Source organism: Schistocerca americana, chromosome 1 (genome assembly GCF_021461395.2).
Source record: "Schistocerca americana isolate TAMUIC-IGC-003095 chromosome 1, iqSchAmer2.1, whole genome shotgun sequence".
Lineage (NCBI taxonomy): Eukaryota > Metazoa > Arthropoda > Insecta > Orthoptera > Acrididae > Schistocerca > Schistocerca americana.
In genome coordinates this window covers 339,287,170-339,303,745 of record NC_060119.1, presented here as the reverse complement: position 1 = coordinate 339,303,745, position 16,576 = coordinate 339,287,170, and the positions used below count along the sequence as shown (strand labels likewise).

Here is a 16,576-nt window from a genome sequence, read left to right as displayed (position 1 = left end):
GAATTAGATTATGTTGTTGACAATAAATGGCATTAAAGGAAATAAATCTTGAGATGCCAGTCTCAGAATTCTCAGACCTCAGCAGGGGTCGCTAAGAGGTCCGCGAATTTACACAAAATATTACTCGAACTGCCCGTTCCTGAGCCAAAAATACCGTTTGTGGAGGGGAAGAGTTACCTCAGAATAAATGCCGTATGTCATAACCAATGAAAATGAACGAAGTTGACTAATTTTCATGTTGAACCATCGCCTTCTGTAGGTACTGCTCTAATGATAAATAAAGCAGAATTCAGTTTTTGTACAAAATCCCGAACATAGTCTTCCCGTGGCAGTTTGCTATCTACGTGAACACCTAGAAATTTGAATTATTCAGATTCACAAATTATATGCCCATTTTGTGTAATCACAATGTCAGTTTTAGTCAGATTGTGTTTAGAAACTGTGAAGTCGAAGTGTCACTATAATTTCACATAAATTTATTTTCCGGAAGCCATGAAGTTATGTCCTGAAAAGCAGTATTTGATACTTCATCTATGTTGCGCTCAACTTCCTTCATTATTAAGCCAGTGTCATCAGCAAACAGAAATATTTTAGAGTCATCAGTCATATTCGATGGTATATCATACTGCGATCTACATACACCTAAACTACTTTATTGAGTCATAAAATCTGAACTAGTAATGACTCATATTTCCAATTTTTGGAGATTATAATAAACAATTGGGAGATTACTTATGTACGACTGTACTCGTTTCATCGTATTCCGCGACGTTCCGTTAATTGTATTCTCGCCAATGTTGGCTGTTTCGTGTGTTCTGGCTCCACGGAGTTCTGCAGTGTTGTCCGTGGTATATTCTTGTACACTCGGCTTTTAAGGTACCTCGACGAGGTAAAAATCTGGAGGGGGTGGGGGGAGGGGGAGGCGAGCGGGGGTGTAGGTCAGGTGTTTAGGGGGAAGCCACAAATCTTTTGAGATTATTCGGTCATGAAAGAAACTGGCTACAGTTGCATGGAGGCGTTAGGCGTGTGACACGTGGAAATAACTTTTTGTGAGCTGGTCGGTCGTCATCCAGCTGCTCCACAAATGTATTGAAGAAGCCCGCGTGAAATGAAATCTCTACGGCTGTGTCGAAGAAAGTGGGGCCAACAATCCTGGAAGCTGACATCGCGCATTACACTCCAACCTTTTCCTCATGTGATGGTATTTCGTGGATGATGTGGGGGTTTACACCAGCTCAGCATCTGCTGTGTTTGTGTGTTGGTGTAACGTGACAGATGGAACCATGCCTCATCTGTAAACCAGGTTATGGAGATGATGTCTGAACATTGAATAAGAAACCCCTGAAACCATCGACAGTGACGCATTCTTTTCTCATGATCTATTTCTTGCAATGCTTGCATCATGTACCCACAGTATGGTCGCAGTGCCGATTTCTTCGCAGCTCCCTGACATGTGCCATATGAAATGCCTGTCTCCTGGCGCAACTGACGCAAGGATTTCTTTGGAGAGTTCTCCAAGCTCCTTCGAACATTATCAATAACCTCTGCGCTCAGTGGAATGACAACTGCCAATTACATAATTCGAATAAGAGGCAAGAAATCGTGGTGGCTTCTCTTCACCAACTTGGTAGGCAGTGTAATTGTGAACTCATACCGAGCGAGGTGGCGCAGTGGTTAGCACACTGGACTAGCATTCGGGAGGACGACAGTTCAATCCCCATCCTGATTTCGGTTTTCTGTGATTTCCCTAAATCGCTTCAGGCAAATGCCGGGATGGTTCCTTTGAGAGGGAACGGCCAAATTCCTTCCCCATCCTTCCCTAATCCGATGAGACCGATGACCTCGCAGTTCGGTCTCCTCCCCCCAAATCAACCGCTCTGGACGAGTTCTGAGTTCTGTGAATTCATGGAAAATATACAATCTTGCAAATGAAGGAAATGTGTTACAACTTGAATTTCGATCATACTTACGCATGCCCCTAACGAAATCAGAAGGTACTGGAGTCGAGAATGAAGGAAAGAGAAAAACTGCAACTCTTCAGGACAGAGGAAAATGCACTTACGGACGTCCCTCCAAATGCTCTCTTTCGAAAGAAATACGCTATGACGATGTAGGCCACATAATAATAGAGGAGGAAGACAAAGCAAGAATAAGATGTAGGTTTTGTAAAAGTGCAACAATTTACAGATTCAAAAAATGTAATGTGCATCTCCATTCAAACTGTTTTCAAACATTTCATAAGAGAACGAAATAAGACTCCTTATAGTCCCAAAGTTGCGTAAATACAACATTTCGCTGTACCTTAATTAGGACCTGTATATTTTTTTGTATATTTATGTCTATATTAGTGTACAATTAGATCAAATAAACATTATTTTCAAATTTTTTTATTATTCTAATGCTTGGTCCTTAATGGGTTAGGTAGGTTATTAATCATATTAATTTACTGAAATAGCGTTAAAAATGGTGGACCTGCCTTAAATGTGCCCAAAAGTATTTCGTTGTTTGGATAAGCGCCTTGTCTTAAATATCTCCAAAGCTATCTTCATTTTTGGATAAGCTTCTCATAACTCACACTTTGAAGCAGCCTTCAAAATATCCAAATAGGAAACTGTCAATGCTCTTCATCATCCACTACACCGTAGTGAAGTGACAGGGCGAGTTCGGTTGTTGAACAAGAGCTAATTGTATAGGCGGTAGCTGTGTTCACCAAGTACATCGTTGCCGCACAAATTACGTTAGCGATAGACGTCTCTTCGGTAGTAGGCATTTCTTTCTGACGCTACTTGGACGAAATGACACTGTGACAACAGTGTGCGTATAGGGTCGGTTCGATGGAAAGCCATCTTCTTGTAGAGAGCAGATAGGATCACGATGGGTAAGAGAACCGACGTAACCTCTCGCAATTAACTCTAAAAAAGTCTTATTTTTGGCTTCTTCGTCCAGTTTTTGCACCTCCTCTGTGCCCCCTTTTGGCGGTGGCCTGTCCCGCTACGCATTCGATACGCTCTTGACTAGCATTGGTCTCTCCACTGATTTCATAGTAAGAAAAGAAAAGAAAGAGCAACGCAAACCCAAAACAGTAGCATTGATAGCGGCTGCAGCCGAATTCCTTGCTTAGGATGCCAGTGTGGTTAAACGTGATGTTCAGGCCCGGTCTTAAGCGGCAAATTACGTAGCACTACCCATCTAAAACTGTCCGCAGCTATGGTGTTCGAAAATACCCTTGCGACGATGAGTATGGAACACAGTGCACTATAAGACAAAAAAAAAAAACGACATATCACGAAGGAATTATCCGAAGGGAACGGAGATTGGCTGATGTGATGCACATCTGCCGACAAACAAGTAATTACAGTTTCAAAAAAAAAAAAAAAAAAAAAAAAAAAAAAAGATTGGATGATTTATTCAAGAGACGAAATTACACAAATTGAGGAAGTCAGTATGCTTTAATCCAGCTCTGGGTCTTGTTGTTGTTGTGGTCTTCAGTCCAGAGAGTGGTTTCATGCAGCTCTCCGTGCTACTCTATCCTGTGCAAGCTTCATCATTCCCAGTACGTAGTGCAACCTACATCCTTATGAATCTGCTTAGTGTATTCATCTCTTGGTTTTTCCTTGTCATTGCCAGTATACATTTTATATCCTCTCTACTTCGACCATCATGGGTTACTTTGCTCCCCAAATAGCAAAACAAATTTACTACTTTAAGCATCTCCTTTCGTAATCTAATTCCAGCAGCATCACCCGATTTAATTCGACTACATTCCATTATCCTCGTTTTGCTTTTGTTGATGTTCATCTTATATCCTTCTTTCAAGACACTGTCCATTCCGTTCAGCTGCTCTTCCAGGTCCTATGCTGTCTCTGACAGAATTACAATGTCATCGCCGAACCTCAAAGTTTTTATTTCTTCTCCATGGATTTTAATTCCTAGTCCGAATTTTACTTTTGTTTCCTTTACTGCTTGCTCAATATACAGACTGAATAACATCGGGGATAGGCTACAACCCTGTCTCACTCCCTTCCCAACCACTGCTTCCCTTTCATGTCCCTCGACTCTTATAACTGCCATCTGGTTTCTGTACAAATTGTAAATAGCCTTTCGCTCCCTGTATTTACCCCTGCCACCTTCAGAATTTGAAAGAGAGTATTCCAGTCAACATTGTCAAAAGCTTTCTCTAAGTCTACAAATACTAGAAGCGTACGTTTGCCTTTCCTTAAGCTATCTTCTAAGATAAGTCGTAGGGTCAGTATTGCCTCACGTGTTGCAACATTTCTACGGAATCCAAACTGATCTTTTCCTAGGTCAGCTTCTACCAGTTTTTCCATTCGTCGGTAAAGAATTCGTGTTAGTATTTTGCAGCCGTGGCTTATTAAACTGATAGTTCGGTAATTTTCACATCTGTCAACACCTGCTTTCTTTGGTATTGGAATTATTATATTCTTCTTGAAGTCTAAGGGTATTTCGCCCGTCTCATACATCTTGCTCACTAGATGGTAGAGTTTTGTTAGTCCTGGCTGTCCCACGGCTGTCAGTAGTCTAATGGAATGTTGTCTACTCCCGGGGCCTTGTCTCGACTTAGACCTGGATCTTATACAAGCAATTATTCGGAGTAGTATTGATTTATACAATATTGAATATCCTCCTTAGTGATATTGTGCCAGATTCTGTCCAATTGGCGCCTTAGTTTGTCAAAATCCCGAGCTGATTGGAGGGCTCCGCCCATAACGCTACAATCGTTGTCAATTGGGGAGCAATCCGACTACCATGCTGGCAAAGGTAGGACTTGGCTAACACGACGGCAAGTAATAAAAAGTAGGAACTCTCGCCACGTGCGGGCGGGTATTACCTTTCTGAAAGGTGAGCCCAGGAAGGCTTGCCATGAAGGCCAGTAAATGGCACCCCAGACCACCATTCCTGGTTTCCGCGCCGTATGGCGGACTACAGTCAGATTGGTATCCCACAACAGTCGGGAGCGTCAGCGTCTCTGGACACGCCTTCAAGCCTGTAATCCCCCCCCCCTCCCCCCCCCCTCCCCGACAGCGGTGGAAAGCCAACCTGACTGTCGACTGCCGTACTGCCCGCCAACCAGGATTGATGGTTAGGAGTGCCATTTTCTTTTTTATCGCAGGACCCTTTGGTTTTCATCTGCAGCGCCTGTACAACACAGCGATATGTTGACGATATTCTATGTCCCGTTTTGTTGCTCTTGAAGACAAGCCATCCTGGGCTTACATTTCAGCAAGATAATTCCAGACTGCACACGGCCAGAGTTTCTACTGCTTGTCTTCAAGCTTGCCGAGTCCTAGCTAGACCAGCATGGTCGCCGGATCTCTCCCCCCAATCGAGAACGTTTGGAGCATTATCGGTAGTGCATTTCAATTACCTCGAGATTTTGACGATGTAACGCGCCAGTTGGACCGAATTTGGGACAAAAGGACATACAGGAACTCTATCACTGATGCCAGGACGGCTAGCTGGTTGTGTAAGGGCCAGGGGTGTACCTACGCTTACTGACTTTCTCAATTTGTGTAGCTCTTTCTCTTGAATAAATCATTCCTGTTTTCTGAAATTATAATCATTTGTTTGTCTGTACATTTACCTGACACCTATCTGCTTCCATCCCATCCGGATAATTCCTTCATAGTGCATCGATATTTTTCTTTCTTTTTTCTTTTTTTTTTTAAGTGTGTTCACGCCCAGACCCGACTCATTCTATACCTCGATATTGTCTCTGTTTCAGGCGGGTGACATTGCCAGCCTTCAGGAACTAATTACCTTACTCGAAATAAAATCGGACTTCGTCCACGAAGAAAAAAAGGCGGAAGAAGATGGCGCCAGAATCGAGGAAGCTGGCTGCTCCTCCGCTACTCGAAGGCGGACGTTGGGCTCGAGTCCGGTCCCTGCGGCCGCACCTGCGGTCGCTGACTCCCCCCAGGGAAGTCCCGACAGCGATGCGGGGGTGGCGACGGCGGCCGTCGCGGCGGAGGCGGCAGCGGCGCCGCCGCCGCCTCCACTCGACCCTGCTACCGAGAGCGGGCCGCAGCTCCCCGGCGCTGCGCAGGTAGCCATAAAGCAGGAGCTGCACTCGGACACGGACGCGGAGGAGGATGCCAATGCGGAAGACGCCGATGCCGAGGGAGATGGCGAGGACTCGGCGGCGCAGGCGGGCAGCGGCGGGCGCACCGACAGCGAGGACGAGAGTCGCGAGGGCTACGGCGTAGGCGGGGGCGGCGCGACGCCGACACCCCCAGCGGGCGGCATCCCGCAGCGGCGCCGCAGCTCGCTCAACCCCGTCAACCTGTCTCTGGCCGACGCCGAGCGCGCACATTCGCGCAGCCCACTGCGCAACTCCAGGTCCTCCGAGTCGGCACCAGACGCGGACAGGGACACCGGCGAGGGCGAAGGCGAGGGCGACAGCCGTGGGGCTGACGAAGCGGACAGCAGGGATGGCGTGCCAGAGGTTAGCTGCGGTGCCGACCTGAATATCGCATTATTTCGCCAGTTCCTTTTTTTCCCATCTCTTTCCATATTTCATCTACTACTGCAGCTGGTACAACATGTCTTTGTATAAGTCCCTGCTCTGCATTACTGAATGTTCCAACAACTTAAGGGAATGCAGCCAGATAGCACCCTTGACACTCTCCAGTATTTCCACGAACAAAAAGCTCATCATTTTCAAGGCAAAAGGAAACAAAAGATTACTGTGCACAGCAACTGAATATCTCATTGAGCTGAGCTACAGAAACCAGGAAACCAAAAGAGAAGATATACAGAAAAACACCCCCCACCCCCCCTACACACACAAATGTAAAGAATTACCATAGAAATAATGTTAACCAACAACAGGTGAGCCAGTAGCGTCTGTCTCTGTTGTTAAATGTCAGTGAGCTAGTACTGCAGAGAGGCAGTTTCTAAATGCTGCATTTGTCTCCAAATCAAGGGAACTCTCCCAAAAATACTGCCCGAAATGTGGATACTGAGTCATTTTGAAGTATTTATAATGATGGCATTGAGATCTATGAATTTCTTCGTATTTATTTTCTACACGTTCAAAATACACTGCCAGACACATTAATGTGACTATTCTGTCAGAAGCCTGACTAACTGCCATTTGCAGCAAGGACCACTGTGAGACATGCAGGGAGAGAGTCAGTGAGTTCTGGAAGGCACTGCAGGGATATCAGCGCTGTGGCCAGCTGTCCCACAAATTCTCAATTGCCCAAATCATCACCAAACCCCCGCCACATTTCATTCTTGGAATATAAACTCAGTCAGAAGTTGGAAACAATGTGAAACAGGATTCATCTAACCAAATGACATTCTTCACATGCAGCATAGTCCAGGTTTTACGGCCCTGGCACCCAATTTTCCTGTTACGATCAGTTCCATTACTGATGAAGGGTTTTGTAACTCCAGCTCACCCCACAGCTTCTTGTTGTGGAGTTCCCTCAATCAGCTCCAACATAATGCACTTGCAGCTACACAGAACAATGTTCTGACCATGACTGACACTTGCAATATATTGAGGACATTGTACAAATTCCATCCATTGTCAGATATAACAGTGCCATCTGCAGCCTTGGCAAGCGTATGTATTTATATCCAAGCATACATTTCACATGGTGTTTCCAGAGCTTTGTCCAATCCCTGTATTTTGGTATCAGAATGATCCATAAACAAACATCCATGAAACTTGAACTTTCATGTTTGAGCTAATGACTACAGATTTCCAGACCTTCAGTATTGTGTATTTTAGACTTTGATTTCAAAAGTTTTCTGATTTCATATTGTGTTGCTGTTTGTGGTACCTTCATATGCATTTTTGCCAATAGACGTTTGATCAGGCTAAGGACTGGCGGTAGTGGAGTCTTTGGGGCAGCTCAGATACATTACGTTTCGAGTCGTTACCTTGCTGGAAGATCAGAAGGCCTTTGGGATCTGATTCCTGAACATTCTTCCTCAAACAGCCCTACAATATACCCATATGGATTTGTGCATTCATTTAATTACATATGACAACCAAGGATCAGATGTTGGAGCAGTGTAGGTAACGCTGAAACACTGTGGCTTCTATTGGCATCATACATCATAGATGTCTCTTTCTGTCTATCTCTTTAGCTCTTCTTCAATTTCATTAATTCTGGAGGACAGGATATTTCAATGTGAGTCCAGCCAGTAACGAAACATATAACTGTGCAATTGTAATTACTATTGTGTTGGTTTTTCTACATGATAAACAATCCACATGCTCACTGCTATTCTTTACTTCAGCTATAGATGACTGACCCACCTACAAAAATGTGGACTACCATTAATGCACACAATAGTTGATTTTAGGTCACAGTGATCTGCTGTAACTGTGACAAGCCCCTATAAAATAATGAAGCAATAAAAGGCAAACAGGTGGTCTACTGGCACTAAATACTGTATATTACCTGCTTATAAATTTAGTCACAGCATTCATGTGTCCATATTCTAAGGACACTGCACATTTCCAAGTAGTTCCACGTAGCCTTTGTAAGACCTTATTTATTTATCATGAATATAGGCCCCAAACTTCGAAACTAAAATATAAGTGTACCTTAAGTTTTACTGTAACTATTGCTCTACAATAGTACAATAACTATGTATATGACTTTTTTATGTTTTTCCATAATCACCCTCATAAGAAGTTGTACTAAGGCTTCAGTCCTTTATTAAATGTTACAGTCGTTTATATCGTGAGATATTCATGAAGAAATGCATTAACAATAATTATTTTTATTATTTTATTAATTCACCAGATGTCTTTCATCAATTCACTGTTTTTAGCATGGAACTCACTGACTTTGGCACCTGTCGTTCAGTAGTCATGTCGGGGAGTCCCAAATTTTAGGTTCTACATCCATTTCCTCTGGATCTTTTTGGATGTTCATGGACCACAGTAGCATTACTTTACATCAAGTTAATACTTGTTTCATAGATCATGAATAAAACATTTTGTAATGATGTAATGTGGAACATGTCAGTTTAAAATAAACTTTCTTCACTTCTTAATATCTAAAAGTTTGTCTACTGAGTAGAAGGAGCTGTGATTCAGAAATTCTTTTACTTTGTTTTTAAATGTCGGTTAGCTATCTGCCAGACTTTTAATGCTGGTTGGGAAATGACCAAAGATGTTTGTGGCAGCATAATTCACCCTGTTCCGTGCCAAAGTCAGGTTTAACCCAGAATAGTGAAGATCATGATTTCTTCTACTGTTGTAGCTATGTACTGTGCTATTATTTTTGAACTGGGATGAGCTATTAATAACAAATTTCATAAGTGAATATACATATTGCAAAGATACTGTGAATATCACTAGTTCCTTAAATAAATGTCTTTAAGGTGATCTTGGGTGGGCCCCAGCTATTATTCTGCTTATACATGTTTGTGCAATAAATACCTTTTTTGTTAATAATGAATTACCCCAAAATATGATGCCATGTGAAAGCAGTGAATGAAAATAGGCATAGTAGGCTAATTTGCTGATAAGTTGATCACCAAAATTTGCAGTAACCCCAATAGCATATGTAGCTGAACCTAACCATTTCAGCAGATTATCAATGTTCCTTCCAACATCTATGCTCACACCCAGAAATTTTGAACATTCCACCTTACCAACAGGCTTCTGTTCACATTCTATATTTATCAATGTTGTTATGACATTTACTGCACAGAATTATATGTACTGTGTTTTCTCAAAATTTAGTGACATTCCATTTGCAGAGAAGCACTTAATAATTTTCTGAAACACATTATTTACAATTTCCTCAGCTGATTCTTGTTTCTTGGGTCTGATTACTACACTTGTATCATCAACAAAAGAACCAGCTTTACATGTTCATGATTATAGATGATTATAGAGTGGCAAGTCATTAACCCTTTAACTGCTCTGGACGTGTTAACGCGCACGCCTTTGTGCCTGCCCCTGTGTGCTCTGTTTGCATGTTAACACGTCTAGAGCAGTTAAAGGGTTAATATTTGTTAGGAACAATAAGGGACCCAAAGCGGAACCATGTGGGACACCATTCTTGTTACCTCCCCAGTTAGAGGAGTATGCTGATTTTAGAAAGCCATCTGTACTGTTAATTTCAATCTTCTAGATTCTTCCAGTTAAATGTGAATTACATCATTTGTGTGTTGCCCCCCCCCCCATACCACATTACTTAAACTTATCTAGAAGAATTTCATGATTCACACAGCCTTTGAGAGATCATAAAATATCCCAATGTGATGTTCAATTATTCAGAGCATTTAATACAAGGTATGTTTTTTAAGTAAGGTCCATTTTGTTGTTGACACTAGTAGTTCTTGCGCATACCGCAACAAGCATGTGCATTGTGTACCAGCATGCCTCGGGGACAATTGTGCTCAGTTTCAGCGCTGTAGCTGATCTGTACGGTTCTGTTCTGTACTTTCAAAATGTTTAAGATTATCAACTCGCCTGCTGCGTGTGAGGTATGCTCAGTGATACCGTTTTTGTCAGCAAGAAATTCATCAACAGATTTGCAAAGTGTATGGTGATACTGTTATGAGTGAAAGCAAAGTGCGTAAGTGGGTATGAAAATTCAAAGATGGCCGTGACAATGTCCTTGATGAGGACCGCACCAATCACCCTTCTTTGATTACAGACAATTTGGTGGCTTCAGTTGAAGCAAGGATTCATGAGAACAGGCACTTCACAATAACAGGTCTCTTAATCAAATTTCGTGACATGTTGAGATCAGTGCTTTACAATATTGTTTCTGAACAACTGTGCTCCCATTGGGTCCCAAAACTCATAACAGAGGACCACAAAAACCAAAGATTTGAGTGTGCGATGAAGTTCTTGACTCATTATCACTAAGAAGGTGACAGCATCTTGAGTCAGATTGTAACTGGAGACAAAACATGGGTTTTGCATATCACGCCTGACTCGAAACAACAGAGCATGGAATGGAGACACACACACTTGCCTGTAAAGGTGAAGGCCAAACAGACCCTGTCCCAGCACAAAATCATGGCGTCGGTGTTTTGGGATAGGCGTGGTGTCAACTTCATGCAACGAGGAACCACTATCAATGCAGAAGCATACTGTCAAACCCTGAGAAAGCTACGCAGAACGATTAAACGAAAGATGCGGCATGCTGTCAAAGGGAATTGTCCTTCTCCATGACAATGCAAGACCTCACACTGCAGGTCAGACCCACGATTTATTGAACAGTTTTAGCTGGGAAGTTTTAGACCACCCACGTACAGTCCTGATTTTGCACCGAGCGATTACCATCTGTTCCTCCACTTCAAACAACACCTCAGTGGCAGCTGTTACAATGATGACGACGATGTGGAAATGGCAGTGAACTCTTGGTTATTGGAGCAGGCGGCAAGTTTTTTTGATGAGGGTATTTTAAAATTGGTTGAGATGTATGATACATGTTTGAACAAACTTGGCAACTATGTCGAAAAATGGAGTGAAGTATGTACTTTCTGAAAATAAATTTACTTTTTTGAAATAACCTTTTGTTGTGTACTTATGTTCAAATGTACCTTACTTAAAACACACGCCTTGTATTTGATTAGGAAAGCTTATATGGCATTTTCTGTTAAAAAGTCTTTTTGAAAACCAAACTGATGTTTTGTTAGTACTTGGTTTTAACAAATATGTGATGCTATTCTTGAATACATTCCTTTTTTAAGAATTTTGGACAAAGCTGTCAGAAGTGGTATTGGGCAGTTCCTCTTGATTTTAAGTCAAATATGTTGACAATACATTTCGCCCATTTGCAACCATTCATTCTGCTTATGTGCTCACAAAATTGAAGTTACTGTTTGTGTTGTGGGTTGGTAGGAGAGCCAACACCGGGTTACTAGAGGAAGCCGAAAGGCACGCGTTTTAGCTCACGCAGGCTAGCGTGAGGTCTGGAACAGGTCAAGGAAATTAGAATTTAGAAAAACGGACGTAGCTGGTGGAGTACTTAACTTTAATCCATTAATGATGAGCGTCACTCTTGACTGTACATGATTCATAATATCAATAGTAACTGAACATGGCGCCTTGCTAGGTCGTAGCAAATGACGTAGCTGAAGGCTATGCTAACTATCGTCTCAGCAAATGAGAGCGTATTTTATCAGTGAACCATCACTAGCAAAGTCTGTTGTACACCTGGGGCGAGTGCTAGGAAGTCTCTCTAGACCTGGCGTGTGGCGGCGCTCGGTCTGCAATCACTGATAGTGGCGACACGCAGGTCCGACGTATACTAACGGACCATGGCCGATTTAAAGGCTACCACCTAGCAAGTGTGGTGTCTGGCGGTGACACCACAGTTTGTGCATCATGTCTGTGCATTTTTCTGTTTAAGAATACTTTTGTTGTTTTAACATTTTATGTTAGTCCCATTTTTAACTATTTGAACCAATTACATTGTGAAAGATCTTTCCATCTTTTCTTCCTTATTCTCCTGAAACATCTGTCCAATATGTTAAAACACTCAAATGCATATAGACACAATGCTTTTATTACAGAATTGTAATGATTAATTTGAGTATTTATGGAAGATACCTTTTGTAAGCTGTTTTGTCTGTCTTGCAGAACTATTTCCATTTCTCTGGCACTTATTTTCAAGGTTTCTTTATCTGGCCCATACTCTGTAATCCATTCACTCAAATATTTAAAGCTATCCAACACTTTAATGTCATGAGCCTGTTGTTTAATGTTGATATTTGACTATATCCATGTTTTTTTGGAAATATTTTCAAGCCAGTTTGCTCTGCTACTTCTTTCAGCATATTAATTTCTTCAGTTACTGTTTCAAAATATTCTTTCATTATGACTATGTTATCTACAAAAACTAGATTGTTTATTTTCACCCCACTCTTTTTGCTGTTAACCACTAAAGGTTCAAAAAAAGTCCAAGATTTTGATTCCATGTAACTTGTTGTATCCTTTCCCTCAATACACAGTTGAAAGAGAGTGATGGGAGCCCATTTCCCTGTGAAATTGCTGTTGTAATTTCAAAGGATTTAGAGAGACACTTAACATTTCATTTGAAAGATTGTGTGTGTCACAGCTGTTCAATAATCCTTATTAGATTTTCATCAACTTCTATTTCTGCCAGTATGTTACGTAATGTAACAGCGTCAATGATGTTTTATGTCTTTTTAAAAGCTATGAACATTGATATGTATTGTCCTCCTCTGGGCAAAACAAAACTGGCCAGGAAATTATCTACAGTAAAATTGGCATGGATTGAACCTTGTTAACGTACATCATGAAAATGTTGGAAATGGCGACCATTGACATTTGTTCGGTGCTGCACTCAATTTTCAGATTGAGATACACGCATAGCAGCTCTGCCTGAGGGGTAGCAGCAACAGCATTTTCAGTGTTCTGATGTAGCTCTGCCAGTCTGTGAGGGTTACTTGAGCACACATGACCCTTCAACTTGCCTCATTAGTAAATTACACAGGGAGAAAGTTCAGATGATTAAGGTGGTCAGGAAATTGCACTGCCTCTGCTGATTGTCTTCTTCTCACCCAACATCACATGCTCTCATGACAGAGTTATCAAGGCAATGCATGCTGTTGCTCCACTTTGCTGAAATTTTCCATACAGTCATTTGTCTCTCGTGATGTGACTCTCATTTGTAATGAACACTTTCTGGACGTACCAGGTAGCATTAACAGTTTGGTAATGCATTGTGTTACAATGCAGACGTCAGACATTATGCAGTAAACAACAATGGCCCTTCCAAGTACTGATGGAGATTTTTCTTTTCCAAGTAAGTCAATATTTACAATAAGAGCTTCAAAAGTGCACACATTTATACTACAGTAAAGGCACCAGAACAGTCCAGCATCTCACATGTAGCAAACATCATTCCAAAAATGTTGGGCTACATGAAAAACAAACTTGATAATGGAAATTATTTCCAGAAATACATCATGCAGTAAACAAAAAAGGAAAATTGTTATTGATAGCAGAGTTTTTTGTTACAAACAAAACTGTCACATCTGTTCTATTGGTGACAAACCATTTTAGAATCCTATTTGATATCTTCCCAGTTTACACTTGACTTGTTGTTATACTTGTTTTTAGATGAGTCATGATACGATCTTGTAGGTTAATAGGCCATTACTACTACTATTATTTGTATTATTATTACCATTATATTACGTGCAGCTTATATTTTTCTCCCAAGTTCTATGCTGAAATTACCCTAACAGCTAAATAAAGGAGTTCCTTTCCTCTGCAGATGCCGTGCAAGAGACGCCCGAGCAGCGCCCCAGCCCAGCCACAGGAGAACTCCCGAGACAGATTGAATGAAAGTGAGATACGTCAGCAGACAGTCCAACACACAATCCTGCACCACCACCACCAACATCACCACCACCAACAGCCGCAACACCATCAGGACTACAAGAGGCAGCTGCTGGTGGCGGCGCAGCGTGTCAAACGGAAACAGATGTTTGGAGACGTGTATAGTGACCCGGATGTGGATGTCAGGGTGGCAGCCGATGATGATGCACCACTCATCCGCACATCGCCTGAGAACTATGTGGTGACCCCTCACCGCAAGCGCCGGCCAGGTTTTCACAACTCGCCAGCACAGAACCCGCCCTTCGTGCCGTTGTGCCCATCCTACCTGGATGACGTGCCACATCACAGGCACCTGCACAGCAGCCCCAGCCCACGCCTGCTGCCGGCACCCCCACCCCCACCGCCACCATATTTACCTGCTCCACCCCCGACGGCTGTCGCTGCTCCCGATCGCTCATCTCCAGGGCCTGATGACAAGTATCACCACCACCAGCAGCAACATCACCACCACCACCACCAGCAGCGGCACCATCACCACCATCACCACACCCACCAGCAGGCAGCACCACCACCACAGCCGCCTCCACCCCCTGGTGGAGGGCAGCAGCCACTGGATCTGGTGCCACGTGGGGAGGTCCCGCACTGGAGCTCGTGGTCTCTGGTAGCCGCAGGTGCGGGCACCGCGGCAACAGCAGCAGTAGACGATGGGAGTGGCACACCTGGAGGTGGCACCGCAGGTTTTGTGTCTGCACTGGCGGCAGCAGCAGCTCGCTCTGCTGGAGGTGGCTGTGGTACTGGTGCTGGCACTGGGGCTACAGCAGACAGTGAGTCAGGCACCACGGCATCTGCCGCAGCAGCCGATGTCAAGCCTGTGGTTGCATCCAACAACAAAGTGGTCGCTGTGCGTGAGTACCGCTGCCAGTACTGTGGCAAGCAGTTTGGTATGAGCTGGAACCTAAAGACACATTTGCGAGTGCACACTGGAGAGAAGCCGTTCGCTTGTCGTCTGTGTGTTGCTATGTTCAAGCAGAAGGCTCACCTCCTCAAGCATTTGTGTTCTGTGCATAGGAATGTCATCAACGAAGGTGGTGAAGGCCGCTTCAGCTGCTGTTTCTGCCAGATGTCATTTGAAACACTACAAGAGCTCATACGACACTTGTCAGGACCCCACAATAATTTGCTGTTGAGCAAAAACCTCCATGGATAGGATGTGTCGCATCCTGTGCTCCACTAGTCACCATTTGTGGTGGGCTACTGCTTCTTATGTTCAGAGTGATATGATACAGGGTAAATTAATAAGCAGTGCGGAGCAAATTCCAACTGTTTTCATACTGTGAATACCTGTAAATGTACCACATTGCTCTGAAAATTACTGCTTTCACAGTTGAAGCTGCAGTTTTGTAAACACGTTTTTGTCACTTAGATTACTTTCTGGTGAGTTTATAAGAGGGAACCTGAGAATTAAGGGAAAACAAACTGAAAAAAATAGTAAACAGGGACAATGGTTCTTATAATCATTTATTTAAAAATATTGATGCCTGTCTTGAAGGCAACTGCTAATTGTGTGTGATTTATTTTTCTTCTTAAAAATGATAAATTAGCACCAGCTTGCTAACCAAAATTATGCAGTAGAAATTTAAAGAACAGATTAAGGAGTAAGGGTACGAGCCTCCAATTTCCCAAAATCAAATTCATGTAGGAGAGTGGCAGGAGGACTTTGGAGCCCCTTAATTTCTAAAATTGCTTGTCTCTTGAAATACTCACTGTATCAGATTTACAAATATTGATTTGTAATATTTATTTGTGTTTTTCTTCTATGGGACCAAAACCATTTTAGCTTTGGGCTGGAAAAATTGAAGCATTAGGGTACAGGATCCCAATGCAGTCTATTCAGGCACACATTCACATGATCACATGAGATAGCAGGACTGTATTCATAGAAACCTATGTTTTTCTCAGTGTTCCATTAGTGATATAGCAAAGATGGCAGGACTCCAAACAAATGCATTTGATAAATTAGCCTAGCATTTGCACTGGTTGTGCATAATAAATTACATGGCTCACATGAAAAGTGTTGATTGGAAAAGTAAAGCAACAAGCTTTGTTTATTTGTTCATGTTGCCAATAGCTAAAGCCAGAAAACTGTAAGTTGTTGAGAACCTACACAACCACATATAAAACAAGGTAGTTCCTTATATTATATAGTCAACTTTATAATGCATGAAGAATCAACAATAAAATCACATTTTGCCTCTC

General features: G+C 42.6%; 1 protein-coding gene across 1 annotated transcript in view; it reads left to right on the top strand.

The window, feature by feature from the left end:
* LOC124548219 (transcription factor Ken 1-like) overlaps nt 1-16,179 on the top strand; it is a 206,112-nt gene extending 189,933 nt beyond the window's left edge. The window contains exons 3-4 of the mRNA XM_047125162.1: nt 5,744-6,463; nt 14,256-16,179. Coding sequence (XP_046981118.1) covers nt 5,744-6,463; nt 14,256-15,527 — 1,992 coding nt within the window. The 3' untranslated portion in view covers nt 15,528-16,179. The remainder of the gene's footprint in view (nt 1-5,743; nt 6,464-14,255) is intronic.
* The last annotated feature ends 397 nt before the right edge of the window (nt 16,180-16,576 follow it).